This window comes from Clupea harengus, chromosome 18, assembly GCF_900700415.2.
Source record: "Clupea harengus chromosome 18, Ch_v2.0.2, whole genome shotgun sequence".
NCBI classification, from domain to species: domain Eukaryota; kingdom Metazoa; phylum Chordata; class Actinopteri; order Clupeiformes; family Clupeidae; genus Clupea; species Clupea harengus.
Window position 1 is genome coordinate 11,612,587 of NC_045169.1, and position 24,000 is coordinate 11,636,586.

At 44.9% G+C, this 24,000-nt stretch overlaps 1 protein-coding gene across 1 annotated transcript in view; it reads left to right on the forward strand.

The window, feature by feature from the left end:
• LOC105907238 overlaps positions 1-24,000 on the forward strand; it is a 95,504-nt gene that overhangs the window by 12,822 nt on the left and 58,682 nt on the right. Inside the window, exons 2-6 of the mRNA XM_031585544.2 lie at positions 10,549-10,650; positions 18,510-18,608; positions 20,602-20,700; positions 21,000-21,098; positions 21,491-21,676. Coding sequence (XP_031441404.1) covers positions 10,549-10,650; positions 18,510-18,608; positions 20,602-20,700; positions 21,000-21,098; positions 21,491-21,676 — 585 coding nt within the window. The remainder of the gene's footprint in view (positions 1-10,548; positions 10,651-18,509; positions 18,609-20,601; positions 20,701-20,999; positions 21,099-21,490; positions 21,677-24,000) is intronic.

Consider the following 24,000-nt stretch of genomic DNA (forward strand, 5'->3'; position numbering starts at 1 on the left):
AAGCGCTGATGGTGGTGACGATGATGGGGAGGGGAGCGCGGAATGGACTGTGATCTGGATGGAGGGCGTGGCGTGGTGGATTGGGGGGGATGGGATGGGAGCAGTGTTTGTTCAGAGGATTGACAGCCGAGGAAATGGAGTGGGGGGTTGGTGGCATTTTGGTGGTGGTCGTCTTTCTGACGGCGGGACACACTGGCTGGTCGTGCCTCACTAACGCTGATGTTAACACCGGCTTGTACATGGGCCCCTCTAAATCCAGTTCAACTGCTGGTACTCCACTGCAGAAATAGGGGAGCTTTTGGAAGGCAATCTCAAAGGCATGTGTAAAGACCCCGGCCGAGGGATAAGGTTAATGGAACTAACTGATAGCCGTTCGACTATGTGTCACCTCCAGTTGAACATCAATCTCCAGCTTAATTGCATCTACCATGTCGTGACTTATCTATTGCATGTGAGGGTGTCAGAAACAATTTACGGCGCTTGTCCAACTCATTCACCCTTCAAAGTGATAACAATTCCAAAGTCACTGACAGATCATGTTCTTACTGCTGTGAAGATATCACATGTTTTTGATACGATCGTTATTCATTTAAAATTATTGGGGGGAAAAAATCAGCTTTGTAGAAAGAAAGTTGTGTATTGCACCCGTTTCCCCATCATGACGTTTCATGCAGTCAAGATACTCAGAATAGCAAACAAACAAAGATACAGCTAGCCTACTTGGTGTTGCCGCTAAGTGATGTGTCCCATAGGGAATCTTGATTTGAGCTTTTGGCATCCTTCTGTCCCACCATGTGTTTGGCAGATGCAGTGTGTGGTGCCTTTCAGTAAGTCTGTGTATATTGTGCTCCGACATACGCTTGTGAAGGGGAAATATTTGGAGTGAAACAGTCGGGCTTTGTGATCGAGCTGCACGGTCATGTATTCACCATCTCAAAGGCCACGCTAGGAGAATGGGGACATTCACCTCACACTCATATTACATCACGTCCACGCAGTCTCACACAGAGAGTCTCACCTCACACTCATATTACATCACGTCCACGCAGTCTCACACAGAGAGTCACCTCACACTCATATTACATCACGTCCACGCAGTCTCACAGAGAGTCTCACCTCACACTCATATTACATCACGTCCACGCAGTCTCACACAGAGTCTCACCTCACACTCATATTACATCACGTCCACGCAGTCTCACACAGAGAGTCACCTCACACTCATATTACATCACGTCCACGCAGTCTCACACAGAGTCTCACCTCACACTCATATTACATCACGTCCACGCAGTCTCACACAGAGAGTCTGAACAGTCTGCACTGGATGGTATAGCGATAAAAGAGGTGGGTCAATGCCTGTGCAATTAGCACTAATCAATACACAGTGCTACAGCCTGCACAAAACACCAGACCGCCCTTTTAGTTCTATTTAGTTCCATAAATACTGGTTGGCCAGAGCCATGGATATATGCCCAAACACACCTTCTCACTCTGTGCCCTTGTTATTTTTCCCTGGTTCCACTGTTCCTGTGAAGTCCTCTACCAACATTCGGCATTCTCTCACACTCCTGGCCTAACCTTGCCCTTTGTGTGCATCCAAATTTGTATTTGTAATGAAACCCCCTTTGGCTCTTTCTCTCTCTTTTTCTCTATTTTTCTCTCTCTCTCTCTCTCTCTCTCTCTTTCTCTCTCTCTCTCTCTCTATCTCTTTCTCTCATCTGACTCTCTCCTCTGACCGATTCACACAAAATGCCCCCTCGCTTGTCATCCTGCCCCATGGGCACTGTCACCCGCTGGGGTGGCATTCCAGCTTGGTGGGCACTCAGAGGTGGCAGGCTCATGGATGGACACCCCCCCAACCCCCTGCCCCCCCCCCCACCCCCACCCTCCACCCACCCCTTAGTTGATATGCCACCCTCTCCCTGTGCAGAGAGACGACCCTCCTCCCCTGCTCAGGCATAGTTTGGTGAGGGGGAGTAAAAATAGATGAGAGCAGAGCACGGCTCAAATTAGCCGCCGAGTGAAAGGGAGAGCATCGGGCGGCAGGAGGCTAGCAGCAGAGTTTCCGAACTGTGCAGGGCTTGGAACATCAGTCTGACAGACACACACACACACACACACAGAGACACATCCACATGCATACAGTGTCACACTTTTAACACTAACATATAGAAAGTTGGAAATATCGCAACTCCCTAAGCAGAGTTGTCTTGATTCCATACTTCCACAGGTGTAGGCGTGGAAGTTTGGATATGTAGGCATTTTGAGGAAGAAGGCATTGGAGTTTTTTTTTTGCTTTGCTTGTCTGGAGTTTTAAAAATTGTTTTAGTTTAATGGCATGAGGCTTCTGACCTCTTCTATGGATTGTTGGCATGGGCAACGTAGCGACGCACGAGGATCAGGAAGACGACAGGCCTCTGCAGGCAACCAGCACTGAGGGCCACAGCTCTGTGGAGAGCCAGGACTCAAGGGTAAGCTGCGGAATGCAGGAGAAAGGCAAAGGGGCAGCTCTGCTAACACCTGGGCTGCCGGACTGATATTGATTCAGTGTAGAGTTTGGCTTAGCGTTAGCGAGCTTACCTTAGCTTAGCTGTTACCGCTTTTTGAAACCTCTTGTACATGACATTATAGCTCTTACAGATTTTTGGAAACTCTAGCACATGCATGGACTTCTGTCCTTTTATGTCATTTGAGAGTGTGGCCACTTGTTTGGCAATTCTGTGATGAATGGTTGTGGTGTGTGCATATGTTGCAATGCTCTAAAGAGATGACGTCTTGCAAGAAGCTGTCTGATGTCAGAGGCTCTGGTATCGTCCTGAAATGTTTGTCAGTGCGTCGTGAGACAGGTTGGTTGTCATGAGCGACAGTAACATGTGGTTTATGTTTGACGTAAATTCCGCCCATCAGTATGGAACTCATGGTTCCTGTTGGGAAAAAACTAAAATTTTATGTCACACTATAGGCTAGTTCACACATATGTGACTACCTCTTTTATGTCATATTTGAAATGGGCGGGATATAGTATCTCACCATGATGTCATTGTTTTTTTTTTTTATTTCTTGATGCATCTGAAGCTCACGATTGCGGAAACATTGTTTGTAGGCGTGGCGTCTTGCACATCTTGACGAGTGTGTGGCGTATAGGTCAGGGAAGGGCAGGGTGGGCAGGCAGGGTGAGAGACTAAACGTGTCCTACAGGAACAGGTGTGGAGTGTCCTTCTGCACCCGTCTGCTTCCTCTTGTCCCTTGTGAATCGTATGCTACATGTTTTTCTGGGCACTGTTACTGTCACGATTTCATATTTTCCTCCAAACATCTAAATAGAATACAGAATAGAATAGAACACAGAATACAAGAATACAGGTAGATTTGCCTGATTTTTGACTGATTCTTTTGTCTTTATCCATTCAGAGTCAGAGAAGTTAAAAATTCCTTCTCAAATATTTTTACCATTTAGACAACACGGGAACAGAGACCTGCTGCAGGCATAGGTGTTTTTATGTAACACTGTTACTCATCTGACCTGTGTTTAAATGGAGATAGTTTATACGGAGATACACACACTGTATTGTACTGCTGTGTAGCACATGCAAAGGTTAGATAAGGTCAGGTTGGCACAGGTGTTTCTGCTACACCAGTCATATAATTGGTCAGAAAACAAGCTTCTGTTAGCTGTCTGTCACCACAGACTGGACTGCAACAAACAAGCCCCTTATGGGAGATGAAGGCTGTATTGACTGGGGCTTTTCTGTGCTCTCTGCTACTGTGCACATCTTTGTTTTTCTCTACAAGCAATTCGAATCATGACAGCCCCTGTGGCAGGTCTGGAATTATTGTCGAGTCTGCTAGCGTGACTGCTTTGTTCCCGATGATTAATGAAATGAGACACACACACACACACAGACACACACACAGACGCATACAGACAGAGGCAGGGAAAGAAGGAAAGAAAGGAACAAGAGAAAACAGGTGGATTCAAAGCAGAGATATGAAAGATTCAGAAAATGAGAAGACAGACTAGACATGCGTGACAAATCGCTAGTCAGCCTCTCATAGTGTAATGCCATAACCAATCCCTCGTCTGCCACTGGCCCTCAGCTGATGTCCTCCATTTACACCTTGAAATGATGAAACAGTGTGCAGGAAAGGTGTTGTGTGTGTGTGTGTGTGTGTGTGTGTGTGTGTGTCTGTGTGTGTGTGTGGGGGGGGGGGGCTTTAAACTGAGTGCCTCTCTGCATCTGCACAGGCACCACCAGTCATCCTGACCTTTGACCCTTGACCAATCACCCCTCTTCTCTCTCTCCCTATCTACCTCTTTCTCTGTGGATGACTAAGCCCAGAGGCTGTTATTTCTGGCACGGGTGACTCAGAGGAGGGTACAAAGCGTTCCTTCCTCTCCTGCCTGCCTGGGGTCTCAACGGTGAGAGCGCGCGGCCGAGATCAAGCAGGATGCAGATTAGCGCGCCGACCTCTAATTTGCATGAAGGACGTTTGGTCGCGCCAACAGAGGAAGCAAATTGGATTTAACCTTTATGATAAATTGCTGGTAATACGAGACGTTAGCCACACCTTTGCATTCGTACCTAAATCATTTTAAAGGCTGCGTGTACAGGGTAATTGCTGGTCTGTTTGTATAGAAACTCATGAAAATGCATATCTGCACTGTACTGTAAATCGCTTTGGATAAAAGTGTCTGCTAAATGAATAGAGGCAAATGTTATGTAAATATGCCTGCAGTAATGTACATTTGTCTGTACAAGCACCTGGACGGCCAGCCGATAAAATCATTTAAGTACAAATGTGCTTGCATATTGACTCATTTAGGAGTGATTAAACACTCTGTAGTACACATGGAAGAGGTGCTCTGTTCGGGTTGTACTGATGTTGCGTGCTCTTGCGGTGCGAACAGCATCCATCATGCTGTACACAGCTGAGCATTGGAGACAAATGAGCACAGAGAGTTGCCTTTTTCGAGCCGTGCAGGTGAACAGTGCTGACAAGTCACCGCAAGGTTGTTTCCTTGTGGGACATTTTGGTCTGGCATGCACCGCTCACTCGAACAGCAAAGCACAGCACAGCACATTACGGTGCCTAAAGGTTCATTTTGTGGTAGATGGAGTGGTTAGTGTTTGTTTGTACACTTGAAATGCATCTTGAATGTCCCAGTGGTGTGGTTAATTGACCATAGACATACACACACACACACACACACACACACACACACACACACACACACACACACACACACACACACACACACACACACACACACACACAAATGCACACATGCACACATATGCACACGCACACAAACAGCAGCATACACACACACACACACACACACACACACACACACACACTGGTTGCTATGTTGAGCCTAAGAGCTGGGTAAACACTGAGCATACCATGTGGTGTTCTGATATCCAAGAATAGAATCAGTTATTCCATGTGAGCTTGTGCTGTCCCATGGAGCAGTGAACATCAGCACAGTTGCTCCGTGTGTGTGTGAGTATGTGTGTGTGTGTGAGTATGTGTGTGTGTATATCTGTGTGTGTGTGTGTGTGTGTGTGTATGTCTCTGTCTGTGTATGTGTGCTTGTTTGAGTGTTTGTCTGTGTATGTGCGTGTGTGTGTGTTTGTGTGTGTTACCGTTCTGTGCATTTGGGGTGTGCATAATCTGTTTGTGCATGCATGGGTGCATGTACAGACATATATGTGTGAGCGTGTGTGTGTATGTATGTGTGTGCTTGTATGCTGATGTTTGTAGATATGCTGATGTGTGTAGGTATATCTGTGTGTGTGCGTGAGTGTGTGTGTGTATGTATGTGTGTGTGTGTGTGTGTGTGTGTGTGGAAGCCTCTAGAAAGAACCAGTGACATCTGTGTTGCCGTGAGTGATGGCTTGATCACGCTGGCATCTTAAGTAGTGTTTAAATGGTGCTTAATGTATACTCTCCTATACACACATGTACTAACACATACACACACACACACACACACACACACACACACATGTACACACACGCACACACACCTAAACGCACACACACACACATATTTACACAGATATTCTTTCTGTCACAAACGCACACTCTCACACATATATAAGCACACGCACACACACACACACACACACACACACACACACACACACACACACACACACACACACACACACACACACACACACATACTCACACACTCTACTTTGCCCAAAGCAGCTGAATACACTCTTCTCAGGTGTTGTGTGGGAAGACAAAAGCAGGTGAAGGCCTCATGACAGAGTGAAGTTTTCTCAGACTCATCCGCGGTGAGGATGAACAGACCAGAGGCGTGCTTACGTAACTCTGCCGCACTGACTGTGTTTATCCTTCAGCCTTCACAGCCCACGATCTCATCTGCAGGCTGGAAAGAAAGAGGGGAAGTGAAGCTGTCGTGTCAACCTTGATATGTCCCGTATCCAGTGAAGCTACAGGCTCTCTGTCCATGAGAGGAGACTGGGTGAATTAGATAGAAATCACTTGCCCTCAGCTCAAACTTCAATCAAATTATCTTTGGTATCTCTTCATTTTTAACCTTGTGTGGTTTGGGCTATTGAGCTGTTACTTAGATTAGTTAGTGCAGTCAGTTTTATAGTTTTATTTAGTAGTAGTATTTAGTATTATTATTACCATTAGTATTACTGTTGCTGTTGCTATTACTTATTCATCTCAGAATGAAGATGTTATTAGTAATATTTAATTTTTTTATATTACATCAGAGCTACTTACATGTGCCCTGTAGTCTTCCAGCGCCCAGCAGGACATGTTTTTTAAACGACTATGTGTGATGTAATTCCAGTTCCGTGAGATCCCAATCGTAATCAGGACAGAAACTGGGGAAGTGTTGGATGTAAGAGGGGGTTTTATTGGCCTATTGAACGACTGACATGGTTGTCATGGTAACAAGCAAGAGGCAAGCAAGAGGCAAGGAAGGGGGGGGGGCGGAATGCCATGTTACTGGATGGAGCGTGGCTGTAGTCGTCACGGAGACGGTACGGTGCATTATTTAGGAATCGTCCACGCGCTCCTCTCCCTCCTCACTGATTAGGGCAGGGCAGCGCTCTGGAGATTAATGTTTCATGCCGGGGTAGGAGGAGAGAGGAGGCTTTTGGAGGTCCTTACAGCATATTTTAAAACACACTGTGCGAGGTTGGCCTTCTCTATGAAGTACACCTGCCTCAAATAAAGGATCTAAATTCTCTGTATCTTTAAGATACAATGTCACCTTGGTTATGGGAATGTCACTGTACATTTCGGAAATAACATAACATAGCATGTGATATCATATATATCATGTATCAGCTCTCCATTTTTTTTTTCTTGTACTGAGAGGTTGTTGGAATTCTACTTATTGTTGTTGAAAGTTGGAAGTTAAATGAAAGTCCTCATAAATCCTGTGGTTTGTTTTGAACTACATTTACAATAAGCACCTTATCAAATGCACAGAGTTCTTAGAATGGTGCTTTGTTGGGGAACTGTAGGTTCACTATTCAAAGGGTGCAGAGGTGTTTATGTGGGCCAGACCAGAACAGTCTTGCATTTTTCCACCTCTATCAAGTATGAACTGCTTTGCATGGGAAAGGAGTCTACTCTGGCAGATGATATCTGCAGACAGTCTGAGTACTGAGAGGATAATTGATGCATGTCTTGAATGATAATGTTGTGTCACGACTCCCTGTGAAGCCTTGTGTGTGACTGTGGGCCACTTGTTGCTCTCTCCATTGTCTAGCCCAAGATGAAGGCCCTCACTGTTCATGCGCCGCCTTCACACTGTGGTTTGGCTGGCATAACTCAACACATTCATGGGCAGAAATGATGGAGAAGTTTTGTTGTAAATCATATTTCAGACGATAATAATTTGGTCTTCTACCAAATACAATATCCTGCACAACAATTGAAAGTTTCGGCCAGTGTAAAAGAGTGTGGTCATAAAGAGCGGCTTTGTCAGCTTTGTTAGGTTGTCCCCGATCATTGTGTCTCTAAGTTATGTATCTATCTGTCTGTCTGTCTATCTATCTATCTATCTATCTATCTTTCTATGTATCTATCTATCTATCTGTTTGTCTCTCCCTACCTATCTACCTGGTCCTTCTATATATCCTTCTGACTGTCTCTCCCTCAGTCCTGTAACTGCTTTATCAGTTTGTTTTTTTGTTTACGTTTTCTCTCAGTTCTGTCCCCCCCCCCCCCCTTCTCGCCTGGTTTTCACACTTGTGTTGGCCCGTCCTGCAGGCTCTCTGCTGTGCTACAGATTGCCTCGTCAGGGCTGAGAGTGATGCAGTGCAGCTCTCTGCAGCATTTCCCTCCCTCCACTGGCTTCCGGTCTGCCCGCATATACCTGCTCTCATCTACTCTGCTGCTCTATACCGCCATCACTGTTGTTGTGCTGCAAATCAAATGCTATCCAGACAGGGGTGACTTTGTCCACACAGACACACACACACACACACCCACACACACATACACACACACACACACAAACACACACACACACACACACACACACACACACACACACACACAGACACACACACACACACACACACACACACACACACAGACACATACTCAAACACACACACACACACACACACACACACACACACACACGCGCACGCACGCACGCACGCACGCACACATACTCAAACACACACAGCACTGCCCCCAGCCTCCTCCCCTGCTACTCAAGGGGGCGAGACGAAGGCAGGGATTGAGGGATCAGAGGGTGGCGTGTTGAAATATTCATTCAGCATCGCTGTGCAGTGAAAACACTGGTGATGTGGTTCAACAGGGATCACGGGGACACAGAGAGGGGCAGGCCAGGGAGAGAGAGAGAAAAAAAGAGAGAAAGAAAGGGAGAGAGAGAAAAGAAGAGAGAGAGAAGAATATTCGATTAATGTGTCTCTGTGCTGGTTATAGTTATAGTTATAGTATGTAGATGTGGGTATTATTGACAAAGAATAGCACGCAGGTTTCTTTGGCTTCTCTGCTGTAACTCACAGAAAACTCTGATGCTGAATGGGTAAACACACGAGGGAGGTCTAATCTAATATCACAGTGGGTACAGGTGGACGAATACGCTAACTACACAGGATCCAACGCACAGGCCTCTGCACATATCACACACGCTAAAAATGGTAACAGAAATACACGCTAACATTAACACAACACAGCAACCTTCTAAAACCATATTTGTATACACAGAATTAGACATTTCCGTGGAACACAGGAAATTATGGGAACTACACTACATCACACACATAAGGGCATGCATATTACAGTGTTTTGCAGACATTTTTGTACAATGTGACTAACCTAACAGGACAGAGTGAGAGAAACAGAAGGAGAGTGAGACGGGGGAGGGAGTGGGAGAGAAAGAAAGAGAATACCCGATGAATCTGTTTCTGTCCTGCTTACCTGACAGGGAAGAAGCATGTTAACCCAGCCGAGTCACCTGTTAGCGGGGAGAGCCCTTTGTTTAGCGGCTCCGCGGTGTGGAACACAATGACCTGTTTTGGCTGATGTGGCCCAGGACTGTGAAAGGGACAGCGTCTGCAGCCTGGTTCTGGAGTAGACATAACACTGCAGAGCTTCCTAAGGGAAGACGAAAGGGAGAAGGGATGGATGTACCAGGTCCATGATACCATTCTTATGTCAACCATGTCTGGCCTGCTCTGTCTTACTGAGATTACACAAGACCGGTCATGTACTTCGAAGTCTGGACACGGTCCTTTGAGAGGACTATTCTAATGAAGTTGTTATTGTACAGCTATTGTACCAATGATTGATTCTTAGATTACATCTAATTGATGTCCTATTCCGGTGGGTAAGATGTAAGACATCATAAGTGGAATGGAAGATCCTTTTTCCAAACACCTACCACCAGATCTGAATCCTCTGAACAGAAATATACTGTGCGATTCAGCATGCATTTACTGTACAGTCAGGTTTTCATATTCAGTTACCCCTGCAATGGTAATTCAGCCACAAAGTTTACAGTAACAAAGTGCCAATCCTTTTTTCCCACAGCGCATGTATCCCTGTGTTGTCTTTAAATAGAAATTAGCCTACACCTAATTGTAGTGTGTTGACTGTTGGTAGCAGATGTGTGTGTGTGTGTGTATGTATGTGTGTGTGTGTGTAAGGTGTGTGTGTGTGTGTGTGTGTGTGTGTGTGTGTGTGTGTGTGTGTGCGTGTGTATGTGTATGTTTATGCCTGAAGCCCAAGAAAAGTCTGTGGTGCCTGGAGGCTTTAGTGTGGTAATAGACTGGAACAGTTTTGGGTCTCAGGAGTGCAGCCGTTATAATGTGAATCTGAGAGCAGCTGAAGCTCAAGTTGTTTAGTGCCATTTAATATTGCACTTCCACGTGGCAGTAAAATGGGGAAGATGGAGGTTTTGACCTTGATTCGTCCCTGCTGGTAGTTTGTACTGTTAGAGGATGGATTTATGGAGGTTTTGTGGCTAATGGCTTTTGCTTTTTCTTCCTTTTTTTTCCTCACGTCCAGTCGGATAGCAACACCAGCTTCCTGAGAGCGGCGAGGGCGGGGAACATCGACAAGGTGCTGGAGTACCTGAAAGGGGGTGTGGACATCGGTACCTGCAACCAGGTAGGAGGTCACACACACACACACACACACACACACACACACACACACACACACACACACACACACACACACACATACACAAACACAAACATAACTAAAACATTAAAACATAAATAAAACATTTCATTCCTTCAAACACATTCAATTCAATGTTCGCATCCACCCAGACAGCCCAGACCAAGTCTGAGCACACACTCTCTACTCCACACTGACTAACAGGCAAACACAAACGACACAAACGCACAGAAACACAACCATGGTCACACACCCACCCTCTCATGCTGGTGAGTGATCATCCTCTGGCCTCCTTGTCCTGCATTCCTAGTGGTTGTTCAAAAACTCATCACGCTCAGGGAATCTGGGCATGCTCACCTTCCTCGCGCTAATCAATCTAAAGTGACAGGGGTGACCTTCCCGCCACTCCCCCCCTCACACTCATCAGGGACTGAACAAAAAAAAGAAAACGGCTTCTTCTGGTCCTTCTGTCGCGCACGTACCTGAACACGCAGCCGAGTTCAGCAGCCAACATGTGTAGAGAGCCCCTGTGCTCGGCACTGTTATTCAGAGGGCGATACCAGTCATAGGGTTTAGAGATGGGATGCTGTGTGTTGGATGCTAACTGGCTAACTGTCAGCTAATCGTGAGTCAGCACTGGTATTGAAGCCCCATTATATGGCGTTAATGTCACAGTCAGGCTCAGCAGTATTCATTATCGGGCTCCTCCCAGGATAGATTTAAGACCTAATTCGTCCGACCGTGAAAGACCTCCCATACCTCGCCGCGTCAAGCCAACAAATCAGTGAGAAGGGAATAGGTCAAGAGAGAGTTGTGGACAGTGAACCTTTACTGACTCCAAGTGTCCTTTTTGTGGGACTGTTCTCCATTGGGAATCCATGGGAGGCTTTTCTGCTTTGCAGGGCTGCAGATTTTTATAACTTCTTTGCTATGCAAATGAAGACCGAAATAGCCTGTATGATTTTGAAAAGACAAAGAGATGAGGAGGAGCATTTTGTGACAGTTTGGGGTATCCAGAGTGCCGTTGCTATCGGGGATTGGAATAGAAGCTTTTGCTGAGATCATGTGTGCGATCATACACCTTTAAACACTGCATCACGTCATGGGGATGTGCTTGAATACTAGTACAAGAGTCTTTACTGAATCATGGTGCAGTTTCTCTTTTTGTCAGCAACAGCCAAGTGTTTGCAAACACATTTTAAAATTAAGTTTTTTCTCTTTTCTTTCTTGTCGTGTCAACATCAATTGCCCAAACAATTCTGACTTTGTTATTCTTGTCAATAAACACACATCACTCTCAGTTAGTGTGTATATTTGCATAATATGTTTCTGGGATGAAGCAGGCAGATATCATAGATAAGCTGCCAGACTGGAAAGAGTCTGACCTGAGAATGAACTCGGGAGTATACAAACTCAGAAAAACCATGAGTCCCACAACTTTGGACTGCGCCTCCTCGCACCCTAACACACTTCCTGAAATCAGGCCGGCGCTGATTCAACTACACAGTCCGTGGTCCTTTGAGAGTCAATGATGAATTGTTAAGCAGCAGGAAACCTTTTTCTGGTAGCTCACAGCTGCTGCAGCTTCTTCTGCTGTCGGTCCCATTATATTCAGTAAACACATTCCTTCATCGGGTGCACTGTGTGCTGCAAAAGCATTAATCCTCACTGGAACCTCAGGGGTCATTGTAATGAGGTTATCCCTTATTTCCATTGGGTTGTTTATTTGTTCATGTTTTTTAAGAGTGATAAATTGCATTACGTTCTGCTCTCTTGCATAGACTCTCTCAGTGTAGTACGGCTTAAAATGTCTTGAGTATAACACACAGTATGGTGTGTGTAATATGTAAATTAGCATTAAAACACATGGGTCATTAAAAAAAAAAAGTATGCCCTGAATTCTAACAAGCATTTCATCTAGGAATTTACCCTTAATCTTATACTGTCAGACTTTACATTAGTAAATAGTGAAACAATGGTGAGAGTTCATTATGTGTTCTTGTGGGAACATGAGAATGCTTTCAGGTGAAAAAGGCTCATTATCGCTTTAGACCCCTGTTCCCTTGGCTTCCTCTGCGTATAGAATCCCAAAGCGCTGCCTTTCATTCTACACCCGGACCCCAGACGTCATTTAGAGTCAGTTGTAGTCTGGGGTGGCTTTCCACCTCTTAAGTTCCCTCCTTGGTTTTCGCGGGAATTCCTGTGCCTTGGGTCGGTTGCTTTTCTCAGATCTGTCTCATTACCCCCATTAGTGCACCTTGGCGGGGGTCTTCTGAAAGCTGATCGCTCCTGAATGCCCTCACCCTGGCAACGGTTCCTACGTCCTGACCCTACAAACAGTGGTCACACGGGGTGGGTGGGTGGGTGGTCGGGTTGCAGGGTGTTGGGTATCTACTCCATGCCTCCCGGGTGCTTGGGCCAAAGACACCACTGCTGTTTTTCATGGTGACTGGGGTTGTGGTTGGCTCTGGTGTTGTGGTTGGCTCAAATTTTAGGCCAGGCTCCTGTATCTCAGGTTTTCTTGGAATATGTGGGTGGAGATTTTTGTGCTGCCAAGTGAGGTATAACCACACCAGTCTTGTCTTGTCTTGTCAGGACCAGGCTAGATAATGTGAGACCCAGTTCATATGATGTGCCCTTTGGCAATGTGTCCTTAATTCGTCTCTCATTATCAAAAGAACTAAATGTAGATAACTGTAGATTCATAAGAAATCGTTTAAGTGTGGAACGGATCTATCATTGTCAGAAGAATTGAATATATATATGGGAAACAAGCAAAGTGGCTCGGACCAGGACATAAACAATCCCAGTCAATCAACACGGTGCTTCAGGAGCATGGAAGGGAGGGGTGTCATTTTGCGGCTTGTCGGGCTCAAATATCAACAACTTTTCACAGAACCGAAACCGAATAGTGGCCTGCATCTTATACTGTTACTGTAGTCACCCTGACACATTGGCCTCGATTCATGTGGTACCCTGCTCTGCCTCTTGTGGCATCTGAAACAGTAGAGCTATGACCTTCATGCTGAGACGGTATGATGGCAGGCATGGCTGAGATCTTATGGTATAGAGAGGGTATAGGGTAAGAGAAGGTAAGAGAGGGTAAGAGAGGGTTAGAGAGGGTAAGAGAGGTTAAAGTCACTTTTTCTATGGGGAAGCCACTCTTCGGAAAATGTATTAGCCAGTATGGAAGGTGCCCTTATTTTTCACAAACTGGAATTTTGAATTGTGTTTTGAAAAATGTTGGAATCTCCTAGCTATTTTTCTCCATTTTTCATTCTTTATGGTAATGTTGACCTAGTTGTGGGATGAGCCAGTCTAATTATGCTAATACCTCATGTAGATTAGTTAAATAAGTCATCTTCTTCAATGACCTTTGTCACACTGGCTTAATTCATCCGCAGAGTTCCTCTAGTAACCTTCTCCAGTGTTGGAAACTGCGACACATGTGAACCATCTTTTCATTGGAGGCAGACGTCATCTCACCCTTGACGCACTATAAATTACTCTTTGACTTCAGTGATGCCGATGGCTCCAGGGATTCTTTTGAAGAAAACAAAGAACAGTGGTTTATAAAAATGTGACATTCTGTTTCACCCATTACAGGTGTTTTTTGACTTTCAGTTTGTCCTTGGCCAATAAAATATGAAGGCATTTGGCTGCAAAGTTGTGTTGAGGAAATAATTATTAGATATATGATAAATAACTAGATAGAGTGTTGACACCCTAGTGATTGTATTTTGTCTGATGGGAATGTTAAGTCGCAGGAATATGTTTCAGCTCAGTGTGGGTGCACTGTGAAAACTAACCATTCCCAACACACCTTATGTGTGTAGAAGATTTAAGACCCAATTCCAGTGACCATGAAAACTCACTTGTTGCCAGGCAATTGCTCTCCACACCTGACAGTCCTTTCACAGTCAATCACAGAGTGTTCGACCAACCAAACCACCCCGAGCACAGATATGAGAGCAGCTTCCCCAAGACACCAGTTAAAATCATTTTTTTATTTAATTTTTTTGCTCTTCACAAATGGAGCAATGGCATACATTAGGCATGACCTCTTGGGTGGCTGTCTTGCTGTTGTCGTGTTCTGTTCCCAGTCATTTATCTTCGCTATGACCTGCTGTTTAAAGTTCTTTATTACTGCATTAGTGTGCAATCAAAACATGTCACAAGAAAATGATGAATTTCTCACACATAATTCCACATGTGAATTGAGTTTTCATGTGATAAATGTGACCAAAAAATTGTTCGCATTTTCAAATCACTGAACTTATTTAAAACAAATTACTACTGATGTGACAAGAGAGTTTCAAATCTTTGAATAATGAATGTGATTATGTATGAAATTGCCTATCAGGTTCCCTTTTTAGACACCTGCTTGATCCACGTGGCAAGGAAAGCTTGTTGAAGTGCAATTTCATCGCCTAGGAACAAGATGTCTGCCATGTCGTGGCGGCTTAGTCAGTATAAATAAAGAGAGGAACATTAAAGGAAATCACATTTCTTTAATTATCCTACTGAGTAATGCAATAACTGTATGGTTAGGAAGGAGAGAGTAGGCGTGTGTGTGTGTGTGTGTGTGTGTGTGTGTGTGTGTGTGTGTGTGTGTGTGTGTGTGTGTGTGTGTGTGTGTGTGTGTGTGTGTGTGTTTTTGTGTTGTTGCTATGCATTGTGGGCTTATGTAGGACAGGATGGGGGTGTATGACAAAGATGGATGACTCCCTGTGGAATGCTGTGACAAACCATAACCTTGATTCTCAGAGAAAAATAGATAGAAAGAAAGAAAGAAAGAAGGAGGGAAGGAAAGAAAGAAAGAGGTGAAGGAGAGAAGGAAAGAAAGGCGGGAAGGAGAGAAGGAAAGAAAGAAAGAGGGGGAGGTGGCTAGAATGTCTTGATGGACGTGAGGGAATGTGAGAGAGATGAACACACATCAGTTTAGCCTCCGCCTCAGTACAGCACAAGTGGTGGCTGCTGTTGCATCAGTGTTGGAGCTGTAGTTCTTGTGGTTCGACCTGCTCGTGTGATCCCAACAGTGATGTAGTATGATGGGGTTATCCATGTAGGTGAAGCCGAGGCTTCTTCTAACTATAGTGAGCTTTTTCCAAAAGGGAACCTTTAGTGCTACCTTGTTAATATAATCACATGTGACTAATGGAAGTCAAAACTATGGAAATTAATCAAATGAGGCTCATGTCAACAAACTGAATGATTGCGCTATTGAAGCACAATTTAAAACGTGTAGCTGTACGTGTGCTTTATTTCATAGAGAGCGATCATGTGGATTATCCGTGGCATAGCCTTCATCCCAGTGAGCCAGGGAGCCATGACGCAATCGGAAGATGAGCACAAAAAAGGAATTAGTTATTCTTGTACATGAAACATCTTTTGTCAAAACCACATGATTTGCATTTCACATAGAAAGAAGCAAGCTCCAGAAACAGACATGCTGGTAATGTCAGTTAAGGTCATCGCCTCAATTCACTGTAAACCCACACACATGCACAGTTACTCACACACCCTCCCAGCAATGATAATTAGAATAGAGGGATTTGCTAATAAATATCCAAAAAGATGTACTAGCTGCAATCCATATATCAGAGAATCGTAGAAGAAATCTGACGCAAAAAGAAAATTGTGTGACGTACACACCTCTAGCAGGTCATGTCACTGTACCCATCTTCCCTTGTGTCAGCATCACCACTTCAGGTCTGTCCGTGATGGGTGGTATTGAATGTGTTCCCCTTAGTTCTTCTGGAAGGGAGAAGATTGCAGAGATTCATCTTCCGCAATCCGCGGCAATGAGAAAGACCTGGAGAGACCTTACAGAAGGAGCATTCTGTGGAACAACAGGATAGTCTCGCTGTATGGGAAATTGGAGGAAATTAGATATTGACTGAATGGGTTGGAGGGGAGGGGGGTTGATTTGTGGAAAACAAGACAAATGCACCTTAGTTGAGAAGTTGGGGAATTGGAGTTGCATTGGCAAAGGCTTCCTCTGGGCTGTAGACCATCTGATTAGATTACCCCGGCAGCTCTCTTATTTGGACTTCTTTGTATTGGTTATTCTCGGGGGGGAAGGAGTCTTGCAGTATAGCATCCACACAGTGACATTTTTTTTGTTTTAGCGTAACATTTTGCCTAACACACAGCTTGTTACATTGTGACCATTAGGTACATTGTAACATTGTAATTATCAATATATAACATCTAATGAATTGTTTGGTTTCTGTGTTATACGTTTTTCTTATACAGTTAGGTATTATAATGTCAGACTAGACCATACTAAACATTTATAATTATGTTGTGACGTGTAATTCCATACTGCATGACTGCCTAGAAGACAGACCAGCATCAGCACAGTGCTTTCAAGAAAAAGGATATGAAACTCAATATGACATCAGACCCACATGATTCATGGCGAGGTGGACACTTTCACAAAAATAGATTATATGAGGCACGAGTAGACCTTGCATCAGGTTGTCACACACGATAGTCCAGTGCCCTGGCTTGTTTCTTTTTTTCTCTTTGACTCTTGGTGGTGTCACAAATCTCCAGCCACTACTTGCAGCTCTGTTTCGGAGGTCTGCTTAGACAAATGTGACATACAAATATATGACCTATGCCTAACTTGTTCAGTGGTTTGGCGTGGATCACGGCTAGCCATATTTCAGTTGTAATCTGATAAACCAGGTTAAATAACACAAATCACACAACCTTCAGGGCGCTGGTCAGCCCTGGTCAGCCCTGTGCAGGTGTATTTGGGCAACAGAAGCAGCCCCCGGCAAAATCCATCAAATGTCGTTCTCCTTAATCCCAGCTGTAATCCCACTCAAGTGACATTGGAAAAAGTAATCTCCATTTCGCTCACTGGGCTTTTTGCGATCCGTTCATTGCCATTACATGGGAATAAACACCCTCTTTCTTCTTAGGATGGGATTAGTAGCTCAGTCAGCCAGCAGTAGAGTAAAGCAGACCTCCACACTTCCTGGAACGTGTCTCGTTTTATGGTGCCAGGGACACATCCAGATTCTTTTTTTTTGTGTTGTTGCTTCAATCACCCTTCACTCAAGATCCCAAGTGGTGATTTGTATCCTCTGAAACAAAATTGCCAGTGGAGAGGTGGATGGGTGTTACCAGCTAAGGGCATAGACTTACAGACTATAGACACAGTAATGAAGTCCAGAATAAATTGGTTCAGATGTTCAAAGGGCATCAATGCTATTTGCAAATTGAAACCTTGGATTTAATGTGATAATTGTAAAATATCAAGTCTTATGACTGAACCCCAAATATGTTATGTTATGCAGTGCTCTCTTGCTCTATCAAATTCTGCTGCTCTGATGCACTTCAGGAATATTATCTCTACACTCCCGACAGCAGTAAACCAACACATAAAGCTCGAAATGAAGATATCCGTCGTCTACTCAGTCCTGCTTTAGTGTCGCCCCCCGTCCAGTGCCTCGGGGCCAGGTGGCGTGCGGCCCAGCGGGGCTTATTAATATCACTGCATAATTAATCTTGTGGATACTGGCCCGTCTACCCGACAGCATGACACAGGGCAACTCCGCCATTGCTTTGATATTTTGAGCCGTCCACTTGAACACGTGTGTGTGTGTGTGTGAGTGAGTGTGTGTGTGTGCGAGGAGCGAAGGTGCGTCACACGCCACAGATTATGGACCCTGAGGTACACCTCTCTAACCTCCTATGAACTGCTATGTTTTCTATCTCTTTTTTTTCTCTCTTACTCTTGAACTGTGTTCCCTCTTTTTGCTGTTGGTCGAGGCATTTAAAGTTTGGGTGAGAGACTGACGCCTCGTGCTTATGTCCTTCCTTTGCAGAATGGGCTCAATGCACTCCACTTGGCGGCCAAAGAGGGACATGTGGACCTGGTCCAGGAGCTCCTGGAGAGGGGCGCTAGTGTGGACTCGGCCACCAAGGTAGGTCACCTCTGCTCTGGCCACGGCCGGGGCGCGATAATCTGGACACCCCTGAGCGCCAATAGAGAGACGCTACGGGGGGTTGGTTTGAGTGGGTACCAGTTAGCGAGGGAAGCGTTTAGTTTCAGAGCTCAGTGTAGGCCAGATATGTCAGTCTGAGAGAGTGCTGTGAACTGGTTGTGTTATGGATGGATCTTAGTCATGGAGTAACTTCTGCAGCTATCTTTCATGACCTTGTTGAGGCATAGGGTGTTTTATGTTTTACATAATATATAATATTAATCAGATTACTCTACATTGTTCATAATATATAATATTAATCAGAGTACTCTACATTGTTATACATTCCAATGTATTGATGTGTTACCACTTAGACAACTCCAAACTGAATTTTAGATACTACATTTGCTGAAAGGGTATGCTGCCTAGTCTCCTTCATAACCTCTTGAGTGCATCGAAGGACACTAAGTTGCCAAGCATATAGGGCAATGGAACCACAGTGGTAAAGCTTATCGCTCTGGTTCCCTCACACACTCTCAAAATGCCAGCACTATTACCCTTTAACATGACACCCATCTCACATGACTGGGCTTTAGACTGCAGCGTTGACAGAGCAAAAGCAATAGCTACTAAGGGCACACTTGTCCAACGTCCAACGTCTTTAGCCTTTGCGTATGCTGTGAATATCAGGGGAGGGGAATTAGCAAAAGTCTGTTTTTATTCAGTTTTCAAAAGGTTAGCAAAAGAGATTTTCACCTCTCAACTAACTGTTGTGTAATACTGTGAGTATTAACAGTGGATATGGAATGAAATCTGATGCATTCGAGATGGGCGAATCCGAATAGCATTTTAGACATTTCACTACTGATAGCATCTAATAATATGTTTACGACTATGTTTACAATCATTCACTTTAGGCTTCAAGTGTCTTATTATGGTTTCTTCCTCAGTTAGACAGCTGCCCTTTAATGTAATAACTAGTTAGCAAAACCATCCCCTCCGCAATAGTATGCCATTGAACCAGAGCTAATGGATTCTGTTAGCTGTGTAATTACCTAAACCGTAACTGACACAATACTGTAATCAAGCATTAATTAATAGGATACTTGGTAAGAGCCTGAGTCTGCCTTGAGTAGGTGATTATCATCCATTATCTCCTGGTGTGCCTTTGTGTTTTTCGGCTTCATTATGAACAGAATGATATTTTAAATGAAAAGATGTCTTTGAGTTCCTGACAGCGATCGTCGTGGTTCAGTCTGTGGGTGTTCAGTGTGTGTGTGTGTGTGTGTGTGTGTGTATGTGAGGGGGCAGATAAGCCTCTCTTTGGAGGGCTCTGCTTCAAAGTGCCAGTGCAGCAGATCTCACAGTGACTCAGCAAAAACAATGAGGAATCTTACACAGCAGCCAGTGCTGTTGTCCTGCTTTAGAGGAGCTGAGAGGTGCTGTGTGCTTTTGTAAAGGTCCTGTGAGTGTGTGTGTGTGTGTGTGTGTGTGTGTGTGTGAGTGTGTGTGTGTGTGTCTCTGTGTGTGTGTGTGTGTGTGTGTGTGTGTGAGTGTGTGTGTGTGTGTGTGTGACTCTACCAGGGGTGGGCTTGGCTTTGAAGTTGTTTGTGGTTGTACAGGTGTGCTTGAATGGTGTCATGGCTGACCTTTCCTTGTGTGCCTCTCTATGGAAAATGAAAGGTTCTGCTATGCACATTACAGATGATCCCTTGGTGACGCTATAAAGCTATGGCTCAGCCCTTATTTTGTGGGCAGCTTGCAGATTCTCTGCTTGTTTGATCTGGCATTGGAACAAAAACTTGAAAACCTTTAAGAAAACAAAACATGATTATTAGTGTGACAACTGAGGCCTGATGGGACATTGTGTTTCTCTGCTGTACTGAGGCCTGATGGGACATTGTGTTTCTCTGCTGTACTGAGGCCTGATGGGACATTGTGTTTCTCTGCTGTACTGAGGCCTGATGGGACATTGTGTGTCTGTGCTGTGCAGAAAGGGAACACAGCCCTCCACATCGCCTCTCTAGCGGGGCAGATCGAGGTGGTGAAGATCCTGGTGAAGCGCGGAGCTGATATCAACTCCCAGTCACAGGTGAGTCTGCTATCCTGCATTTCACTTCTCTCTGTTCAGCCACGGACGTTAAGCAAATACCATTTCCACACTCAGTTTGCATGGTGGAGAATTAGAGCACAGCAAATGTTCAGTCTGTATTTATTGTCTTGAGTACTGAGTTTAGAAAAGAAAATTGAATTTAGTGGTGCTGATGTGAGGATTGTAATTGACTGAAAGAGTGCCTGACCACAAGGAATTGATTTATTTTGTGTGTGTTTGTGTGTGTGTGTGTGTCTGTGTGTGTGTGTGTGTATGTGGTGTGCATTTCCCCTCCGCAGAATGGCTTCACTCCACTGTACATGGCCTCCCAGGAGAACCATCTGGAAGTGGTCCGATACCTGCTGGAGACTGGAGGGAACCAGAGCACAGCCACAGAGGTCAGGGAGTGTGTGTGTGTGTGTGTGTGTGTGTGTGTGTGTGTGTGTGTGTGCGCGCGTGTGTGTGCGTGTGTGTGCTCGTGTGTGTCTGGTGTGTGCGCGTGTGTGTGAATGTGTGTGTGTGTGTGTGTGTGTGTGTGTGTGTGTGTGTGTGTGTGTCCCTCCTCTGTTTATATTCTGTGCATAGGCTATTGAATATATTCAGGGCGTCAGTGTCTCTGTTTATCTCTGCTGATGTTGTGTTTTTTTACATCCACCTACCCACCGTTATTACACGGCTCATTTGGCACCACCTCCAGCCCACACACACACACACACACACACACACACACAGAAAGACGCACACAGACGCACACAGACAGCCCAAATTAACCTTTGCGTCTCCTCTGCAGGACGGCTTCACGCCTCTGGCCATCGCCCTGCAGCAGGGCCACAACCAGGTGGTCTCCCTCCTCTTGGAACACGACACAAAGGGCAAAGTGCGCCTGCCCGCCCTCCACATCGCCGCTCGCAAGGACGACACCAAGTCTGCTGCCCTCCTCCTCCAGAACGACCACAATGCAGACGTCCAGTCCAAGGTAGCGATCGCAGGGCGGGTGGGGTTGGGATGACTGGGAGAGATTGACAGGGAAAAAGGAAAGCGTAGAGAGGTTGAGGGAGGGGGGAGGTGTGCGGAGGGAATATGAGATAGCTGTAATGGAGGCAGAATCGTCTGAAGACATGTAAAGAATGTAATGTTAGAGAGAGGGGGGTTTTGGATGTGGCAGAAAAGACCTGCCTGAAGGCTTAAGCATGGGTTTGTTGAGGGTAAAACCAAAATCACATTTGTTAACCTGCACATTTGTATGTTTCACCTTTCTCTGCATGTGTCTGTGGGTGCATTGTGTGACACTTTTGGAAAGTGCTGCCCATTTAAGTTAAAGGACCCCCTGATCTCAGTGATGTTCTGCGGCCTGTTTTGAGATGTCCCTCGTGCCACACGTGCAGTAGATTCCTTAATGTGGCCTTTTTGGATACGTACCCCATCGTCGCTGTTGTCTTGTCATGTCTTGTCATGTCGTGTCTGTGTCTTTGTGCATCTTTCTCTCTCTTTCTCTTTTTCTCTCTGTCTTTCTCTTATTCTCTCTGTCTTTCTCTTCCCCAGTCTGAGTGTACCTGTCTCCTGTGTGCCCATCCGGACGCTATCCGGGTCTCTCTCTCTCTTTTGTTTTTTCCTGTCTGTCTACTATCCGCCCCTACATTAGCCTCTTGATGTTGCTAGCGCCCCCCTGCTGTAACTTGATGTAACTCTATATCCTGCGGGGCACGGCATGGACTGGTACTCTCAAGTGGTATTGAGGCATATCCCAGCATGCACCCTGGATTCTAGAATTGAGATATGGGGATTGGGTGGTGGGGCAGTAGGGATGACAGTGGAAGTAATGTCACTATAGAGGCATGAGCTCATTAGTTGAAGTTCATTATGTTGATGTGTGTTGTTCTGTGTTTTAACCTATGGTTAAAAATGATAGCCATTATATGAATGCAACAAAAGCTATTACATTAAGAATTACTGTACACCAAAAAAAAGAAAAGATAAGAAATGCGTTGGAAAAGTTAATGAAGTAATTTGCTTTTCCTCACAAATCTGTCCCCCTGTGCTGATATCACCAGTGTGTAAAACTGCATGCTTTTGTGTGAGGGTGTGTGAGTGAGAGAGATAGAATGTTTGTGTGTGTGTTTGAGTGAGAGAGAAAGAATGTGTGTGTGTGTGTGTGTGTGTGTGTGTGTGTGTGTGTGTGTGTGTGTGTGTGTGTTCAAGAAGACACATGTGCCAGTAGTAGAGTATAACACACTTATCTTTCCCTCCTTCATTTCCCCGTCTCCCTCCCCCCGCTCACAACAGATGATGGTCAATAGGACTACTGAGGTATAGACATTTTTCTCTGGCTCTCCAGTTCGTTCATCAGAACATCAGTGAATCATTTTGTTCTGTTGTCTCGTTCTCTCTTCCTCTTCCTATGATTTCCTCTGGGCATTGGCGTGCCGTGTCATCCACATTAGCATTAGCACGTGTCATCCACATTAGCTAGCACCGCATGGACAAGCCGATGAGCCTGTGTCATAGTCTCCTGCTTCTCTCAAACGAGATCTGACCTACCGTTCAGACTTTCATTTGGGGAAGGTTTTTATTTCACGTGGCCATGCATGACGAGGCAGGAGCATCATATCACCCAAGTGCCTTTATTTTCCTTTGCATGTGCTTGTTTTTCCGCAATGTTTTTTGCTTTTGCCTCGCTTATCTTTTTTTCTATTTTTGACCGTGTCTATGTTTGTGATGCTCAGGTTTATATTAGCTGAGGAGATTTGTCTGCCAGCATCCTGTCTGGCAGGCTGTTTATTTCCAATTGATACTCAGTGTCACTTCTTGCTCTTAGTCTCTGTTAGTGACCTTCAGAGGTCAATGGAAGTTCAGAGAGTTGCGAGGAAGCAGTGCTGACACGGAATAAATGGGACGATTACCAAGGCTTTTTGTGTTACACCATCCAAAAAAGGCCTTGGAATCATGTTATAAGGAGATTAAAGATTCATACATCCTCTGTTAAAGCTTTTCTGATGGGTCAGAGAAGAAAGATCCAATTTACATAACCTTCTGCAGACATCCATTTTACATAATATCTCACTTCCCATCTGACCTAGTCATTTCTCAACGGATTGATAGCAGTGGCAGTGACTTTAAATTGCTTCATATGAATCTATTGCCTTGGCAAGGCAACCATAACAAGAGGCAGTTAGCAGCAGAAAGTTCCAGTGAATAGAGGGCTTTTTTTATAAAATGGCTCAAATATACTCCTCAGAGGTCTACAGAACATTAGGTACAGTAAATCAGAAATAGTACAGAAAAGCATGTCCACTTTGGTAA